General features: G+C 38.2%; 1 protein-coding gene across 1 annotated transcript in view; it reads left to right on the plus strand.

The window, feature by feature from the left end:
* The window catches only part of ETFBKMT (electron transfer flavoprotein subunit beta lysine methyltransferase), a 37,723-nt gene extending 18,095 nt beyond the window's left edge, over positions 1–19,628 (plus strand). The window contains exons 3-4 of the mRNA XM_036759678.1: positions 11,692–11,822; positions 19,023–19,628. Of these exons, the coding sequence (XP_036615573.1) occupies positions 11,692–11,822; positions 19,023–19,366 (475 nt within the window). The 3' untranslated portion in view covers positions 19,367–19,628. The remainder of the gene's footprint in view (positions 1–11,691; positions 11,823–19,022) is intronic.
* The last annotated feature ends 860 nt before the right edge of the window (positions 19,629–20,488 follow it).

Consider the following 20,488-nt stretch of genomic DNA (forward strand, 5'->3'; position numbering starts at 1 on the left):
AATTCTACTCCTGATCTTTATTTTATGTTTGTGCATACCTCTTATTTCCTATCCCTCCTGACTCTTCTACTTTACTTCTACCTACTACCTTGCCCTCCTATTACTTAACCTCCACTTCCAAGGATCCCTTTCTTATCTTCCCATTCCCATTAATCTAAATACCCTTCTATGTGCCCCTTTAACCTGTTCCCTTAACTTCCCCTCTAAAGATCTCTCCCTTATCCTCTCCCCCCACTTTATCCCCTTAGTATTTTATTTCTTTCTGAATTTAGAAGACTTATACTCTTTTACATATATATGTGTATGTGTGTATATGTATGTATGTAGGTACTGTTCCCTTTAATGAAAGTAGGTGTACAGAATTACCAGCCTTTCTCCCCCATCTAATTCCTCTGTCAATTCTCCTTCTTGTTACCTCATTTGTGTAATATAATTACTCTTTTTAGTTGTTCTAAATGGTTTTACTTTTTAAAATCATATCCTACTCAGGTCTACCCCGTTCTTTGTTAGGAACTACCCAATTACTAACAACAATCTTAGGCATATGTTTTACATTTTACATGCATAAAAGGGCTGTTCTTATTGAGTCCCTTGTAATTAGTCTTTGGTATGTGCCTTATACTTCTCTTGGCTCTTCTATGTCAAATCTTCTATTAAGTTCAGATTGCCTTTTTTTAACAGAAAATTCTTGAAGTCTGACAATTCATTAGATGTCCTTTTTTTTCATTCAGGATTATGCTTAGCTTTGTTAGGTATAATATTTTCAGCCAGAACCCCAGTTCTTTTGCTCTTCAATATATAGTACTCCAATACCTGCAGTCTTTAAGTGTCACTGCTGCTAGGTCTTGTGTGATTCTAATTGTTTCACTGCCATACATCTTTAAGTTGTTTTTTTCTTGTTGCTGTAATATATCATTGAATTGGGGGTTTTGGAATTTTACTATGATATTCCTCTGGGTTTTCCTGATAGGATCTCTTTCAGGTGGTGATTGGTGGAATTTTTTTCTGTTTCTACTTACCCTTCTTGTTCTAATGCTTCAAGACAATTTCTTTAATTTTTTTTGTATTATTGTATCGAGATTCTTGTTTTGATTGCAGCTTTCAGGTAGTCTCATTATTCTTATGGTTTCTCTTGATATGTTCTCCAAATCAGTTGTTTTTCTTCTCAGATGTTTCGAATTCTCTTCTATTTGTTCTTTCTTTATATTTTGTTTTATTATTTCTTGATCTCGCTATAACCTCACTGGCTTACCCGTTGCCCTATTCTGATTTTAAAGGAGTCATTTTCTTCCTTAAGATTCTGGGTCTCCTTTTCTAATTGGTTGACTTTCTTTCCATAATCTTCTTGTTTTTCTTGAGTTGTTTTTTTTTTTAAAGTTTTTCCTTAATCTCTCTCATTTGTTTTTTAAACTCCTTTAAAAGTTCTTCTATGAATTCTTTTCAGGGAGATGGCCATTTGACATTACTTTTGGGGGTAGAAGAGGGTTTCTTTGCTTCAATATCTTCCTCTGAAGATGAACTCTGGTCTTCTCTATTCCCATAATAACTCTCTGTGGTTGGATTCTTTCTCCTGTGTTCATTTTTTAAAAAATTTGTAGCAGCTTATTTTTTGTAATCACTTCTAGTCCTGGGGTATGGAAGATGGTACTTTTGACCTTAGATCCCCCTTCACTTCTCCCCTACGGCCTGGAATAGAAAAACTAAGGACTCCATCCTCCTGTAAATGCCCACATCCAGCAGAGTCCCCACCTCACTGCTTCTGTACTCAGTGGGCATGTACTGGTTCCTTCTTGCCCAGTGCTGTGCCTCTGCAGCACAACTGGGTCAGGGGGTTCCTTGTCAGCACAGGTTCCCTCAATCTTCCCTGGCTCAGATGCCCAACTCCACTCAATGTCTTGGAGGTAAAAGTTCCTGGGGCTGAGGCTGCCTCCCAACCCAGCTAACCCAGGGCTTCCAGTTTGATATTTAAGCAGAACTAGCCTGGAGGTATTTACTCTTCACCAAAGAAGAACCAAACCCAACCTTTGTTTATTTTTATTTTTTTTTTAATTTTTTTTATTACAATATTTTTTATTTTATTTTTTTTATTAAGCATCTATTTTATTTATTTTTTTGTTTAAATTTATTTATTTAACATATTTGGTTTTCAGCATTGATTTTCACAACAGTTTGAATTACAAATTTTCTCCCCATTTCCACCCTCCCCCCCACTCCAAGATGGCATATATTCTGGTTGCCCTGTTCCCCAGTCAGCCCTCCCCTCTATCACCCCCCTCCCTTCTCATCCCCTTTTCCCTTCCTTTCTTGTAGGGCAAGATAAATTTCTACACCCCATTGCCTGTGTATCTTATTTTTTAGTTGCATGCAAAAACTTTTTTTTTTTTGTTTTTGAACATCTGTTTTTAAAAATTTGTGTTCCAAATTCCCTCCCCTCTTCCCTTCCCACCCACCCTCCCCAAGAAGTCGAGCAATTCAACCTAGGCCACACATGTATCATTATGTATAACCCTTCCACAATACTCATGTTGTGAAAGGCTAACTACATTTTGCTCCTTCCCAACCCATCCCGCTTTATTGAATTTTCTCCCTTGACCCTGTCCCCCTTCCAGAGTGTTTGTTTTGATTACCTCCACCCCCATCTGCCCTCCCCTCCATCATCCCCCCCCTTTTATTTTTTTTATCTTCCTCCCTCTTCTTTCCTGTGGGGTAAGACACCCAACTGAGTATGTATGGTATTCCCTCAGGCCAAATCTAATGAGAGCAAGGTTCACTCATTCCCCCCTCACCTGCCCTCTCCCCTCCTCCCACAGAACTGCTTCCTCTTGCCACCTTTATGCGAGATAATCCACCCCATTCTATCTCTCCCTATCTCCAGCTCTCAATATGTTGCTCTCTCATCCCTTAATTTCATTTTATTTCTTTTAGATATCTTCCCTTCATCTTCAACTCACCCTGTGTCTGCTCTCTCTCTTTTACATATATATATATATATATATATATATATATATATATATATATATATATATATGAATAAAAACACACATAGATATATACATACATACACATTCACTTATATATATACATAAACATGTATATATGCATATTCCCTTCAACTACCCTAATACTGAGGTCTCATGAATCATACACATCATCTTTCCATGTAGGAATGTAAACAAAACAGTTCAACTTTAGTAAGTCCCTTGCAATTTCCGTTTCTTGATTACCTTTTCATGCTTCTCTTGATTCTTGTGTTTGAAAGTCAAATTTTCTATTCAGTTCTGGTCTTTTCTCTGAGAAAGCTTGAAAGTCCTCTATTTTATTGAAAATCCATATTTTGCCTTGGAACATGATACTCAGTTTTGCTGGGTAGGTGATTCTAGGTTTTAATCCTAGCTCCATTGACCTCCGGAATATCGCATTCCAAGCCCTTCGATCTCTTACTGTAGAAGCTGACAGATCTTGGGTTATTCTGATTGAGTTTCCACAATACTCAAACTGTTTCTTTCTCCTGCTTGCAGTATTTTCTCCTTGATCTGGGAGCTCTGGAATTTGGCGACAATATTCCTAGGAGATTTCTTTTTGGGATCTATTTGAGGAGGTGATCAATGGATTCTTTCAATTTCTATTTTGCCCTGTGGCTCTAGAATATCAGGGCAGTTCTCCTTGATAATTTCTTGAAAGATGATATCTAGGCTCTTTTTTTGATCATGGCTTTCAGGTAGTCCAATAATTTTTAAATTCTCTCTCCTGGATCTATTTTCCAGGTCAGTGGTTTTTCCAAGGAGATATTTCACATTGTCTTCCATTTTTTCATTCCTTTGGTTCTGTTTTATAATATCCTGATTTCTCATAAAGTCACTAGCTTCCACTTGCTCCAATCCAATTTTTAAAGTATTATTTTCTTCAGTGGTCTTTTGGACCTCCTTTTCCATTTGGCTAATTCTGCCTTTCAAGGCATTCTTCTCCTCATTGGCTTTTTGGAGCTCTTTTGCCATTTGAGTTAGTCTGTTTTTTAAGGTGTTGTTTTCTTCAGTGTATTTTTCAGTATTTTTTTGGGTCTCCTTTAGCAAGTCATTGACTTGTTTTTCATGGTTTTCTCGCATCCTTCTCATTTCTTTTCCCAGTTTTTTCTCTACTTCTCTAACTTGCTTTTCCAACTCCTTTTTGAGTTCTTCTATGGCCTGGGGCCAGTTCATGTTTTTCTTGGAGGCTTTTGTTGTAGGCTCTATGACTTTGTTGTCTTCTTTAGGCTGTATGTTTTGGTCTTCTTTGTCACCAAAGAAAAAATCCAAAGTCTGAGACTGAATTTGGGTGTGCTTTCGCTGCCTGGCCATATTCCCAACCAACTAACTTGATCCTTGAGTTTTTCAGTGGGGTATAACTGCTTGTAGACTAACGAGTTCTATGTTCCACGTTTGGGGGGGAGTTGCCAGCTCTGCCACACCAGCACTGCTCCTTACCCAACCCCCAACCCGGACTGGGCTTAGATCTTCGGCAGGCTGTGCCCTACTGCTCTGATCCACCACTTAATTCCTCCCACCAGGTGGGCCTGGAGCCGGAAGTAACAACAGCTGTAGCTGCCCCACCTCCGCTGCCCCTGGGGCTGGAAGCTGAACCGCGAACTCCTTCCACTCCCGCAGCTTTTCCCACTAACCTTCTCCGCAGTCTTTGGTGATTGTGGGTCGAGGGGTCTGGTAACTGCCGCAGCTCACATATTCAGGGCGCTAGGGGCCCCATCCACCCAACTCCAAGTTTGGTTGTTCCACGCCGCTCAGGCTGGGCTCTGCTCCACTCCGTTCCCAGCTCCGTGTGGAATAGACCTCACCCAGAGACCATCCAGGCTGTCCTGGGCTGGAGCCCTGCTTCCCTCTGCTGTTCTGTGGGTTCTGCCGTTCTAGAATTGGTTCAGAGCCATTTTTTATAGGTTTTTGGAGGGACTCAGTACGGAGCTCACTCTAGTCCCTGCTTACCCGCTGCCATCTTGGCTCCGCCCCTCCCCCTTGTTTATTTTTAACTGCTTTGTGTTCACCCTGAGGTGCCATTTTATCTCATTTGTGGGGGAAGTCTGGAATGCTTGGAATTTTTTGACCTACTTTTCCATTTTCCTAGAATCCTCTATTTCTTTTAAGTATTCACACCCATTTGCTAGCCAAAGAATTCTCTTCCTTTGTAATTGTGGCCTTTCTAGGATCTTTGGTGTCCTAAGGACTGAGACTTTGATTTTATCAGCAAACTTTATTGTTCATGTGGCCTGGGCAAAGCCAAGAATAGCATTAGTATATCCTGTGTAGACATCCTGTGGTCACACAGGAATCCAAATGCCTCACTTCCATGATGTCTTACTATGTAATTTCTTCCCTAATATCAGTCAGAGTTTCACAGCAATCTAACCCACAATACTTGTTCATTGATACATCTTTCATTGTATACATTCACACATAGTACCCTGCTTATGCACAGAATTGGTGGTTGTGAACAAAGTCTTGGCTGGCTGAATGGACCTAGGTTCTTCCAGGTCATGATGAAATTGATAGATTTTTCCCAAAGAGAGGCTGCAGCTAAGAGAGGTAGGGTGGTTGCATAGCTGGCAAGTGTTAGAGGTGAGGCCTGAATTTAGGTCATTTTAATTTTTGGCTTCATATATTCAGTGCCTTTCCCAGTGCTAAGCCAATAGCAAGTGTTTTATAAATGCTTGTTGAATTGGTGGGGAAAAAAAATTGACTTGCTTTGATCGTGATTGTATTGGATATGAGTAGTGTTGAACCTGAAAGTTGGTTGAAGGAAACAACAGGCTAGGTGATAGAAAAATTCATATTACTTATACATTTATTTGTTCCCTTTAAACTTAGAGGATACATGCATGCATGGGGGGCCAGACTAAGTCTGACTCCCTGAATAAAGAAATGGGACAGCTTAAATATGTTTTTTTGGTCCCAACACGGCAGTCTGCATTACATTACTTTTATGACCCCCATGTATGTTGATTATGATACAAGGATTTTCCTTAATGGAATAGATTGTAAATACAATAAGGCAGATAGTTGACAAAGTGTCAATTGAAATTACAACCCAGGATCTCTGTGTTTAATTTTCCATTAACATTCCATAACATAGTATATGCCCATAAAATATTAAGATAAGGAAAAGTCACATAATTCGAGATATTGTCTGGGGTCAAGGTTTTCACCCTTAATGGCTACGGACAGAGCAAGGAAAGAATGCTCTTAGATCAGCCCCATCTGGGCTTGTTGACATAAGATGGAGACGTCTCTGAGCTTACTAAGAGAACAAAGAGATTGCTAGGTCCAGATTCTTCTTCTGGTTAATCAGTTCAGGCTCTGAGTCTTATTGAAATTACAAAAATGATATAAAATGTTCCACAGTAGGAATTCACAGTCCCCAGTTCCACATTGTAGGCTTTCATCCTTTCAAACCATTCAAATCTCCAAATCACTCTTGTAGAATGTAAACCTAGTATAACATTAAATGTCAGCCACAAGTACTGTATTTTACTACATAATTGTTGCAAATTTTATGCCAATTTTTTTTTTGCAAAAAAAGTTAGGATACAACCATTATGTGAAGTTTTTTTTTTTAAATTGTTCCAGTATTACTTAAAAATCATTTGTTACTAAACTGTACAGTTTAGTTAGCACAGGAAAATGTCTTACCATATCATGTGACTTACTCATGGCAGCTTTGCCTGCTTGTCTGCTCTCCTTGTGCCTATGACTCTTCATTGGGTTGAGTGACAATACCATTAGTACTGCAGTGCTCTAAACAAACCACACATGTTTCTGTAATCTGTTAGAGTTGAACAGCTACCCAGGTTATTGACCCAAATGTTGATATTTTCTGGTTATGGCACCATAAATCCTGTTGTTCTCTCACATGTAAGGCAATGTGTTATAGTGGATAGAATGTTAGACTTAGAATGAGGAAGAACTGGGCTCAAGACCTGCCTCTGTCTAGTTCTTCCTGACTATGGACAAGTCCCCTACCATCTCTAGGCTGAGATGATCTTTGCTGATTTGCTAGAGATTCAAAGAGATTCCACTCTTTCCTTCCTTCTCCTCCCCTACCCCCCCACCCCCCTCTCCCACCCCCTTTCCTCCCTCCTTCTTCTCCCCATTATTCTCCCTTCCCCCCTTTCCTCCCCTCCCCCCCATTTGCTGATCTTCAGCAGAATGCGGACAATGATGTCTATGGTAAGCTCATTAGAGTTTTTATGAGGCTCAAATGAGACAAAGTATAGAGAGTGCTTTGCAGATTTCGAAGTGCTGTAGAAACAGCTGTTATGGCATGACTCCAAAAATTTCAGCATTTTTATTGGTTTCCATTAAAGCCAGTTATTTGTTCAGTGTAAGTAATATCCTATTCTAATTAATTTATCTGTGTTTCTACCCTGATTCTTTGGTCATTATAACAGAAATCTGTAAAATTAAAACAGTCAAAGGAGGTAGTGCATTTTATATCTAAATGGACACAATGTATTAACAGACTCATGCTTGAGTCTGTGCATAAAATACCTAGTTTCCTTCAAAACGTCAGCAGAGGTAGAGCCAAGATGGTAAAATAGAGGCAGCCATCCAACTGACCTCTTCCAACATTCCCTTCCACACAACTTTAACATAAAATGTCAAATTAAATCCTGGAGCAGCATAACCAACAAAAGGTTAGAGTGTTGAGACATATTTCCAGCTCAAGACAACTTAGAAGGTCTGTGACACCAGATTGGGGGCTAGCCTGTAGTGCATGCAGCAGCAAAACTTGTGGTGGGCGTTGGAGGCAGCTGCTAAGTAGTAGCAGCAGCAATAGCTTTGGGAACTCTCAGCCTAGAGATGGTAAGGGGATTGGACAACTGGTCAGGAAGGGATTACAAGGGACCTGAGCTAACGCTGGGCACAGGACCTGGCACTGTTTGGCAATCCATTGCCCATACAAAGCTCTGGGTCACAGTTCTGGGATGGAGAGAAGTGCTTCTGGTCAGTTATAAGGGAGCAGAGGCCCTGGTCACAGTTCGAGGGCAGAGGAGCATTAGTACTTGTGGTTGTAGGAAAACAGGGAATATGGTCACATTTTAAGGGCAGAGAGGAGCACTATCACTTGGAGCTACGTGGAAACAAGGACCCTTTCTGGGTAAAGACCAGAGCACAGACCAGGAGAGCAGTGTCCACACCACTCCCCAGATAAGACCACCTTGGAAGCACCAGAAACTTGCAGACCCCCAAACTAGCTCTGAGAACAGCAGTGAGAAAAGCTTTAAGTTTGGGATGGTGTCTCTTCACTCCTAAATGAACAGAACCTAACTTTAATATAAAGTTCAAAGTCCAGGGATAGGCTAGAAAAATGAGCCAACAACAAATAACTTGACCATAAGAAGCTTCTGTGGTGATAGGAAAGACCAAGAAACAAACTCAGAAAAATGCAACATGAAAACAGCCACAAGTAAAATCTCAAAGGAAAAAAATGCTAATTGGACACAAACCCAGTGAGAATTCCTGAAGGAGTTAAAGAAGGAGATAAAAATAGGAGAGGAAAAGTTGGGGAGAAAAATGAGAGTGATGCAAGAACATTATGAAAAGAGAATTAATTGCTTGGTAAAAGAGGCACCAAATTGTTTTAAAGAAAATAATGCCTTAAAAACCAAAATTGGTTAAATGGTAAAAGAGGCACACATTCACTGAAGAAAAGATCAGACTTGGCCAAATGGAAAAAAAAATACAGTAGCTACTGAAGAAAATAAATCCTTAAAAATTAGAAAAGGGCACTTGGAAGCTAATGACTCCATGAACTATCAAGAAATAATAAAGGGAAAAAAAGGAAAAAGAAGAAAATGTGAAATATCAGAAAAACAACTGACCTGGAAAAAAAGATGTCTGAGAAATAACTTAAGAATTATTGGACTATCTGAAAGCCATAATCATAAAAAGAACCTAGACATCACATTTAAAGAAATTATAAAGGAAAACTGCTCTGATATTTTCAATCCAGAAGGCAAAATAGAAATTGAAAGAATCCACTGATTACCTCTTGAAAGATATCCCAAAATGAATACTCTCAGGAATATTATAGCCAAACTCCAGAGCTCCTAGGTCAAGGGGAAACTACTGCAAGCAGCCAGGAAAAACAATTCAAATATCATGGAACCACACAGTCAGGATCACACAAAATTTATCATCTTCCATTTTAAAAGAGTAGAGGGCTTGGAATATGATATTCTGAGTATACTCCTTCAGGGGAAAAATGAATATTTAATGAAATATTGGACTTTCAAATATTCCCGATGAAAAGACCAGAGCTGGATAGAAAATTTGACATCCAAACACAAGATTCAAAAGAAACAGAAAAAGGTAAACATGAATGAGAAATCATAAAAGACTTAATAAAGATAAACCATTTATATTCCTATATGGGAAGATGATACATATAATTCCTAAGAATATATCATTATTAGGACAGTAAGAAGGAGTCTACATAGATTGTTTGGATAATCTCAAAAAATATGTATGAGTGAGAAAGAGGGATACACTGGGAGAATGGGGAAGGGAGAGGAAGAATATGTAAAAGGGACATACAAGGAAGAGCTTTTGCAGTGGTGGAGAAAATGGGGGGTGGGGCATGACAAGCAATGCTTGAACATCACTCTCATTGCAGTTGGTTCAAGGAAGAAAGAATACACACACACACACACACACACACACACACACACACACACACACACACACAGAGTTAGGTACAGAAATCTATCTAACCCAACAGGAAAGTAGGAGAAGAAGGGGCTAAGAGAAAGATGTGGGAGGGAGTGACAAAAGAGAGGATAGATTAAGGGAGGCAGTGGTTGGAAACAAACCAGACTTTTGAAGAGGGACAGGGTAAAAAGAGAGAAGGAAGCAGAAGAAAATAGGATGGAGGGAAATATACAGTAATCATAATTGTATGAATGAGTTCACCCATGAAATGGAAGTAGATAGAATGCATTAGAAACTGGAATCTAATAATATGTTGTTCATAAGAGACATTTGAAACAGAAAGACGCAGAGTTAAAATAAGGGTCTGGAGCAGAATCTATTGTCCTTCAGCTGAAGTAAAAAAGGCAGGGGTAGCAATCATAATCTCAGACAAGGCAAAGGCAAAAATAGACGTAATTAAAAGAGACAATCAGGTAAATGACATTTTACTAAAAGGTACTATTAACAATGAATATCAAAAAATTTTATAGCATGTTTTCTCTGAAAAGGCCTCATTTCTCAAATATATAGGGGAGTAAGCCAAAATTTTAAAAAATAACCATTCCCCAATTGATAAATGGTCAAATGATATGAGCAGGCAATTTTCAGATAAAGAAATCAAAGCTATCTATAGTCATATAAAAATGTTCTAAATCACTATTGATTAAAGAAATGCGAATTAAAACACTTTGAGGTACTACCTGATACCTATTAGATTGGCTAACATGCCAGAAAAGGAAAATGACAAATGTTGGAGGGAATGTGATAAAATAGGGACTCTAATGCATTGTTGGTAGAGTTGTGAAGTAGTCTAACAATTCTAGAGGACAATTTGGAACTATGTACAAAGAGCTATAAAACTGTGCATGTTTTTTAACCCAGTAGCACCACTATTATATCCCAAAGAGATCAAAGAAAAGGGAAAGGACTTATATGTAGCTCTTTTTGTGATGACAAAGAATTGGAAATTGAGGGGATGTCCATCAATTGGAGAATGGATGAATATGATTGTGATGAAGTACTATTGTGCTGTAAGAAATGACAAGGGGATGACTTCAGAAAGACTTGGAAAGACCGTATGAATTGATGCAGAGTAAATTGAGCAACTTTTTAGTTGCAGAAAGAAATGGCAAACTACTCCAGTATCTTTGCCAAGAAAACCCCAAACGGGGTCCCAATGAATCAGACATGATTGAAATAACTGATTAGTAAAAAAAAATAAAAAAAGAAATAACTGATTAGTAACCACAAAAGTGAACAAAACCAGATCGTTGTACACAATACCAGCAATATTGTGTGATGATCAACAGTGAAAGACTTAGCTACTCTGATCAATACAGTGATCCAAGACAGTTCCAAAGGACCTATGATAAAAAAAATGTCTAAAGATAGAATTGTTAAACTCAGTGCACATTGTAACTTTGTTACTTTCTTTCTTTTTCTTTCTTTCTTTCTTTTTTTTTTTTGCAGCATGGCCAATATGGAAATATGTTTTGCCTGATTTCTCATATATAACTGATATAACATTGTTTTCCTTCGTAGTGGGTGAGGGAGAGGCTGGTGGGAGGGAAAGAATTTGGAATTCAAATTTTTTTTAAAAAAATGCTAAAAATAAGTAATTCAAATTTTAAAAAAAATAAGTAATTTTTTTAAAAAATTACAAAATGTGTAATAAATTTCACTCATTACTTTTGACAACAGCAACAAAACACTTTTCAGCAGAACTAGCTGAACTTTAAGTTAGACCAGTAAAGAACCCTTCACTTCCATCTTAGCTCCATTTCTTTTCCAGCCAGCTGGGCAAGGTTTAATAGCTTGATCCCAGTCAGGCTCCACTCTTCCAAGGCCAGATCATTCTGTATCCTGCCAAATTCTTTGACCTCCTTGTTCAGTTCTTTTTTCTACCTCATGACCATTCTACCTTCACATCTTACTTTCAGTTGTTTGTCTTTTTATGTAGGTACCTCTTGGATAATCCTGACATTGTCAGGGGAAGATCTGTACTAGATCTTGGGAGTGGATGTGGAGCAACAGCCATTGCTGCTAAAATGAGTGGGGCGTTGACAATATTGGCTAACGACATTGACCCTAGTAAGGCATATACATACGTTCTTTTAGCTTACGTAACTTATACTGTTTTGTGTGTTTGTATGCAATTTTAGGAAAAATGGAGTTGCTGAGTAAATTAAATGTTTGTTATTTATTCATTAATTATTCATTAGACTTGCAAATGTGCCATAAAAACTTAAAGATAAAATTTTTTCATAGAGGGGCTGATTTTTCAAGTAAAGGTGGTCATCTTGACCAGATAAACTAAAGATAGAACAAATTTTGACACAAACCTCTGAAACCTTTAAGTTTTTTCTCATGTAAGTTGTTAAATAAGAGTCTAAAAGCTTGTAAAGATGCAAAATTTTATTTTTTAAAAACTTTGTTTTAAAGTATCCAAATTTATTTTTCATTCAACAGAGTATTCTTGTTTTTGTTTGTTTTTATTTTGAAAAAACATGTAACTATATTGTAAGGTGGCATGCTAGGTACTAGTGCGGTACAGCAAAATGACACAGCAGTGGGGGCCTTGCAGAATACCTGCAACAGCTCTCTCTGTGACATCTAGTTGAGGCCTGTTAGGACCACAGTCAGTCAGTAAACATTTATTAACCACCTACTATTTCCTAGACACTGTGCTAAGTATTAGGAATGGGGCCAAGTCCTGGTTGGGATTTATACAAGGGGATAGCAAAAGGCCAAGGCTATCTTAAGGGCCATTAGGAGAATTTGATATAGAACCCAGGTATTTAGCAGAAGGTCGATCCTAGATGTAGCCATCTAACTCAGAATGATTTGGATAGCTACATCCAAAGTACAGAGGATAAAGGAACAAGCAGGTCTTATGTGCATCAATTATATGCTAACAAACTGATAACTAAATGAAATGGATGGATGTTTAAAAAATATAAAATACCCAGGTTAACAATACAAGAAATAGAGAATTTAAATTAACCCAGTCAAGGAAAAAGAAATTGAACAAGCCATAAAAGAACTCCTAAAGGGTGGGAAAAACCCTCAATACCAGATGATAATCGAAGTGAATTCTATCAAGCATTCAAAGAACAATCAATTCTAATATTATACTGTTTATAAACTGTAAACAGAAAAAAGGGGGTTCTACCAAATTCATTCTATGATATGCTTATCATAGAATCCATATAATTTTGATACCAAACTTGGGAGAAACAAAGTAGAGAAATAAAAGTATAGATCAATATTCCTAATGTATATCAATGCAAAAATAAATGTTTGACACAATATTATCAGTTAAGCTACAGAAACATTACTAAGATAGGTTGAATTTAAACCACGAATATAGGGTTTAGTTCAATTTTAGGAAAATTTTAGCCATAATATACTATACTAATAACAAATAGAAATTACATGGTTATACCACTATATAAAGAAAAGGCTTTTGACAAAATACAACCACCTATTAATCAGTCAATAAATATTTATTAAACTCTCACTATCAAGTGAATAGGCACTGTGTTAAGCACTGGGGCTACAAAACAGGCAAAAGAAAGTCCCTGTTTTCAAGGAACTTAAAATCTAATGGGGAAGACAGCATGTAAGCAAATATATACAAAGCAAAGTATATTAGGATTAGTATTATGTTAAAAACACTAGAAATCATAGGAATAAATGATGTGACAAGCATATCTAAAACTAAGCATAAGGCTGAGGGGAGGTGGGTATGGCTATGGAGTTGTGAAGAGTAAGAGAAGGAGGTTGAGTAGAGTTGTTAAGTTATTAAAAATGATATTTGTGAACAGCTGCCTAACACCTAACCCTAAGGGTAACTGTTGTCCGTGTTTCAAGTATAGGCTGAACTTCCTTTTGGACGAGGTCACAAGACTCAGTGCTTCTTCACACTCTAAGCATTAGACTGAATCTAATAAGAAGGAATTCAATAGGGATAAACATAAAGTCTTACATTTAAGTACAGAAATTTGACTCACAAGTACAAGCTGGAAGAGGCATAGTTATGTAGACTGCAGTTGTTTTGAAAAAGATCTGGGGGTTTTAGTGATAGCTCAGTATGTCAGTGGTAGGATATGGCAGTCAAACGAGCTAATGCAACCTTGAGCTGTACTAAGAGAGGGAGATGATAGCTTCCCTTTACTCTGCCCTTGTCATACCTCATCTGGGATATTATGCGCAGATCTAGGTACCACAGTTTAATAAGGACAATGATAGGATGGACTGTAACCAGGGGAGAGCAACAGGATGCTAACTGGCATTGAGTCCGTGTCATAGAGTGATTGATTGGATGAACTGGGCATATTTAGCCTGAAGAAGATAATATTCAGGCAGTACAGAATAATTGTCTTTAAGGTTATGAAGGGCTATCATGAGTAGGAAGGATTAGGCTTTTTGCTGTTTGTTCCCAGAGGACAGAAACAGAAACAATGGGTATGAAGTTTCAAAGAGCGAAATTTAGACTATATGCCAGGAAAAACTATCGATCAGAACCGTACAAAAGTTGAATGGGCTCTGTTAAAAGGTGATCAGTCCTCCTGCTGTAGAGATCTTTAAGCAGAGGCTGGGTGACCACTTGTTAAGTATATTATATAGTGGAGATTCCTTTTGTGTTCTAGTTGGACTGAAGGCCACTAAGCTCCCTCAATCACAGATTCTATGAGTTGTCTTCCATAGACTCATGTTTCCATCTCTTCTGGATTGGAACTTTGTGCTAGGGCCAGGCTCCACTCTCTCTCACTCTTGGATTGCTTGAAGTCTGGATGCCATTGCCACTGCCTTGCCATAGTTTAGGATATTATGTGTGGAAAAACGGGATAGTGAACTGGATCCAGAGGTGGAACTAGGGTCCACTATTTGCCTCACTGTCTGGTGTCTGCCTTTATCTTATTATGGCTCAGTGCAAGCACAGCCTTGTTTCCTTCTTTCAGTCAGTCATCAGTTGGAGGTTGATGCTGTTTCTTGTTGCAACAGGCCCCAATAGGATATTGGAGACCTCAGGCCTTCTGACTGACCATCTGTGTCTCACATAGGCAGTGATTCACTAGGAACATTTTTTTTCTCCTGCTATTATTGGAAGACTATATCTTTTGCCTTTTGGAATATCCCTTCTAAGATATTCTCTAGTTTATGTATAAGCTACCAGTTTTTGTGTGATCCTGACTATGGTTCCTTGGCATTTTAATTCCTTTCTGGATGCTTACAGTATTTTTTCTTTGACCTACCAGCTCTGGATTTTGGCTATGACATTCCTGGGGCTTTTTCTTTTTGAGGTTCTTTTCAGGAGGTGATCAATAAAGTCTATATTTTGTTCTCTGTTTCTAATAGATCTGGCAGTTTTCATTTTGAAATATAGTGTCCAGATCTTTTTAAATTCATGGTTTTCAGGGAATCTAGTAATTCTTAAATTATCTCTTCTTGAGCTGATTTCAAAGTCAGTTGTTTTCTATATCAGATACGTTATACTTTCTTTGATTTAAAAAGAATCTTTTGATTTTGTTCTTATATTTCTTGCTGTCTCATGGAATCATTGACTTATAGTTGTTAGGGAGTTCATTACTTGAGTAAGGCCTGCCACTTTCTAAGTAGGGCCAGAAAAACAGTATATACAGTGACTACAGTATTGTAAATGGAATGAACCTGAATAAACCTGAATGTTGTCAAAGTATAAAGTACAAGTGTGGCCTGAAGATGAGAAATAAGATGATATACCCCTTCCTCCTTTGCAGAGCTTGGGGTCTGTGAATTTGGAACATTGCAGTAGTAACAGATTTTTTTCAATGTGTCAGTCAATTAATTTTCCCCCTTTTCCCTCTTTTTTTTTTTTGAAAAATTATTAGATATTGCTTTCTGGGAGAAGGATAAAGGGGGATAAATAGGCAATGTAAAAATAAAGATATCAGTCAAAAACCATTTTTTAAAATGATTTACCACTTTGTATTCTAAGTTATCCTATCTCTTGCTTCATTTCTTGAAGGTATTCATGTTGTCCTTGTGGAAAATCAATTTTTTTTCTTTGAATCACTATTTACAGTTATCATGAAGTTATACTGTCTTACTGGGTTGGAATTTTCAGGATATCAGGATCCATAATAATTATTTATGATAGTCATTGTCTCCTTTTTAATCAGCTCTCTAGCCTCAGTTAACTAAATTGGAGCTTTGTGCCCTGTCCAGGCTCTGTTTCCCTGCTGCAGTTTTGAGTGGGATGGTTGACCCTGCTTGGTCTTGACATGAGTCACTTGGGTTCCTTTGCTGACTTCTGACTCCAGGGGTTAGATCCCCTTTGGATCTTTGAGATTTAGAGTGCTTTATCTTCATAGATGTATGGCATTTCAGTCTAGTATTGTGAGATGTTGGAGCCCCTGGGCTTGGGTTATCCTGGTGTGGCAGCTACAAATCCTCAGTCACTTGGAAGGTCCCTAATGTGGGTTTCCAACTACTATGGGACTTTCTTGGAGGATCCCTTTACTCTAGCTGATTCAATACATAGAGTCTTGTAGATAACAAGAACCTCTAATCCATATCTGGTCATGATGAGAGGCTGCCATATTGTTTACTTGAGCTAGTACTGGATTTGCTGTTGGTCTCCATTCTTACAGTTCAGGGGCTTCTGGGTGGACTTTTGTGTAGTTCTGGAGTGGGAAAAGTTACTTGTACTTCTATTGTGGTTTTATGGTTTGTTGTGGGGGTTGCCGCCTCAAAGAATTCAGTCAGACCACCTCTAAACCAAGTATAGGCATTTATTGGGAATGATGCCTCCAACAGGCTGAGTTCCAGGAGGAACCAGCAATTTAGTAAGATAACACTGGCAATTTTATAATGATGCTGATTACACAACAGAAATTATGAATATTAAAAAGGCAAGAGGGGTTTGTTAAGGGATCAGGGGTGACAAAAGGATTTGTTCTGTAAAACCTGGACTTAGTCAAAAAGACCTAGAAGTCCACGGAGTAGCCTTGAGGCTACAGGTTCCCCACCCCTGGTAGGTAACAGGGAGGGTTTTGTTAAGGGATTAGGTAATGAGGGAGGGGTCCCAGCCTGGATGGAATTGCTCATGTGATTACCCATAATGCATATAGAGAAACTGGGGTGGGGTTTGTATGTATGATAATATAATAAGCCTCTCTACATCATAAGTTCACCGAAAGGACAGCTTTTGTTATTACTGCACAGGTGCCTACTTAGGGAAAGTTCTTTCTGTTGTTTTGGGGTCCACATCCTGCTTGGGCATCCTGGTGGTGCTGCTTTCTAATTGGCTATTATGGTCCTATCTGGGATTAGATGGATGTGGTTGTGGTTGAGTGCATGGACACACCATTTGTTTCTGTGGGAAATATGAGGAATGGGTCTGGGGGCGGTGGCTAACTAGAGGCAGTCTGGGATCCCATCACATGGACACATCTGCTGTTCTGGTGAGAAATATGAGTTCATGGACACATCTGTTGTTCTAGTGAGGCATATATTAGGAAGATAGGGTATTGAGTTGAGTGGGGAGTGGCTAGGTAGGGGCAGTATCTGTATTGAGTCTGGGGGCAGGGGCTATCTAGGGGCTGTGGGCCTGCTGTTCAGTGAGGCCTATGATTGAGTCTGGGGGGCTGTAGTATGGTTAAATCCAGATCATGTAGTTAAAGCTGGACATGGCTATTATTCTGTGAGGCCTATAAGATTTTAGAATATTGGCGCTGGGGGGTAGCTTTATTAGGATTCCATCACATCTCATTGGTTTTCTTGATCATTATTCAGTTTTATGCAGTTTTTTTTGCTGTTGTTTTTGAAGTAGGTATATGGGAAATGAAACTATCTTGTCTGGGAGTGTCTCACATGTTCCCAACCAGAGTACCTAGGCTTCAGGCTATCCTCCTGTGCAATCCTAGAGAGGCAAGAGAGCTTACTGGTATTTCTTGTTTTCTCTTTTTTAAAAAGTTGTTTCATTTAGTGCCTTTTTAAATCTTTGTTGTGGCATTTCTGAGGGAATCCAGGCTTAGCTAGAACTATACCATCTTTGCCAGAAGTCATGAAATTACTTCTTTCTCTTTTCCCTCTTTCTCCATATTTCGTACTCTATTTTCTTCCTTCTGAAAGGTCGAGGCTAAGGGATAGAGGTGGGTAGAAGTGGCTAGAGAATAATTCAATTCATTTTCATCTCTAAAAGTTCTCTCTCACAGTCTTCATGTCCTTGTCAGGAAGCCTTTACTCTCTTGAATGGATTGAAATTCTTTAGGAAATCAAATAAATGTGATTAAATAACCCCTGTAATGCTCAAGCATGCCTTTAAATATTAAAAGTCTGCTTAATTTGAGTTGAATTACCCACACTCCCACATTATCTTTTAGGTTTGATTTCTTATTAATGATTAAAGACACTTCTAGTAAAAATGGCAAGGCATGCAAAATCAAGGATTACCTCTGTAACCGAGTCCAGCCAGTGGACCTGAGTATTCTCTTCTAGAATCCACTAAGAGGGTGAAACAGTAGTCTGACAAGCACTGTCTGGAATTTCCAACCCTGAGTTCTCAGTTTACTTCTCAAAGGGACACACAAACACACACACAGAATTTTGCCTTCCTATACCCTATTTCTCTATCAGTTGGCAATTTGTGAATCATGTTTTGAAAGCAGCTAACTTTAAAGACCTGTATACTAGAAAGTACAGAAAAAACTGAAACTGCTGAAATTTTTCTTGGGGGACCCCAGTCTTTGGTTTTACTTTTGCCTTTTCCTCATGTATAAGCTTAGGCCTCCTCTACTCTACTGAAACTTCTAGAACCTGGAAATTCAGAATCCACATTGACTCTTCTTCTCTTCCCGATGTCATCTCTTACTACTCCCCTTCTTGCTTCACACACAATGAGACATACATACATTACACAATGTAATAAAATCAGAGGAAACAGTCTACAAAGATATATGGCTTACTACTTACATAGAGATTTAGCTTCCTTAAATATAGAAATGCCCCTGAAGAGGGAAGATAGTAGTAATTAACCTTAATATTGGAATTATTACTGAGTAAGGTATGAAGTATGTTCATTTAAGCAATATTTATTTTCTTCTCCATTGTTAATATGCCAAAAGAAGGATCTGTTAGCAACCTCTAGACCTTTTTACCTATAAACACTACTCAGAACCAAAAGGGAAACACAATTCAAGTAGGTTGTCTGAATGTTCAAATGATTCATCTACTCCTAAGTGGAATAACATAATAAAGAATTAAAATTGCATGGTACTTAGCAACTAACTGTGTATTTTTTCTTAGTTGCAGGTGTAGCTACTTTGTTGAACTGCACATTAAATAAACTGGATCCCCTTCCCATTTTAACTGAAAACATCTTGGACTCAGAACCGGATAAGTGGGAACTCATTGTCCTAGGAGATATGTTTTATGATGAAGACCTTTCAGATAGACTTCTTCAGTGGTTGAGGAAATCCATTTGGACTCATGGAACAAAAGTGCTACTTGGTGATCCGGGAAGACCACAATTCTGTGGACACAGCATTCAGAATCACTTACAGAAGGTAGTAACATACTCACTTCCAGAGCTCACCGAGGAAGGAAACAATAGTGTGACAACAAGCACTGTCTGGGATTTACAATTCTGAGTTCTCAATTTCCTTTCCAAAGGGATACACACACATACACATACATATACATTGAGTGTTACCTTCATGTACACTACTTCTCTGTCAGTAAGCAATTTATGAATCATGTTTTGAAAAGAGGTAACTTTAAAGGTCTGTGAGGATTGTTTTTCTCTTTTTACATACTTGCATTTCCATTCATGGTAGTTATATAATCATTCTGTTTCCTGATTGGTAATATCATTTTGAAATTAAAAATTATACTCATATATTGGAGTTTTCAGAGTTTTAAAAAGTCATTTTATTGGTATTTTTCATTTTTATATTACCTTCATTTTCTAGTATGTTTCCCCTTATCCTCTCCCAGGAAAAGGAAAAAAGAAAGAAAAAACAGCTCTCCTTTCTCACTTTACCCTTGTTGAATCCTTTCTTCTCTCTTAACTCTCTACAGTGTGGCTTCTGACTTTATAATTCAACTGAAATTGTTCTCTCCTAAGTTGCTAATGATCTCTTAAGTGCAGATCTAATGGCCTTTTCTGTTTTCATCCTTCCTAACAGGAAAGCTGCTTCCTTCTAGTAAAAATGGCAAGACATGCAAAATCAAGGCTATAGCCTTTGATACTATCAGTCTCCCTCTTCTCCTTGATGCTTTCTTCTCTCTAGGTTTTAGTGATACTGCTCACTCCTAGTTTCTTTTCCTCCCTGACCACTCCTTAGTCTGCTTTGCTAATTTTGCACTGAGGTCACACTTGCTAACCATGTATATTCCACAGAGTTCCTGAGCCCTTTTCTCTTCTTCGTCTAGTTTATTTGGTGATTTCATCAGCTGCCGTGATTCAGTTATCATCTCTATGCCGATGATTCCCACATCTAACCTTTCTGTTGACCTCTAGTCTTGTATTTCCAGCTGCCTACTAGACATCTTGAACTGGATGTCCTGTAAACATCTTTAATTCAGCATATCCAAAGCTGAACTCATTATCTTTCCTGTTGGGTTGAAACGAACCCATGTGAGAGAGTCCTTGAAGTAATTTATTAATAGAGGAAAATAAAAGCTTCCAGGGCATGTGTATATAGGTAGTCTGCTATCGAGAGTACAGAAAGGCATAGACTTCTCACCCCATATACCAAATAAGCTTGAAA

This window comes from Trichosurus vulpecula, chromosome 5 (assembly GCF_011100635.1).
Source record: "Trichosurus vulpecula isolate mTriVul1 chromosome 5, mTriVul1.pri, whole genome shotgun sequence".
NCBI lineage: Eukaryota > Metazoa > Chordata > Mammalia > Diprotodontia > Phalangeridae > Trichosurus > Trichosurus vulpecula.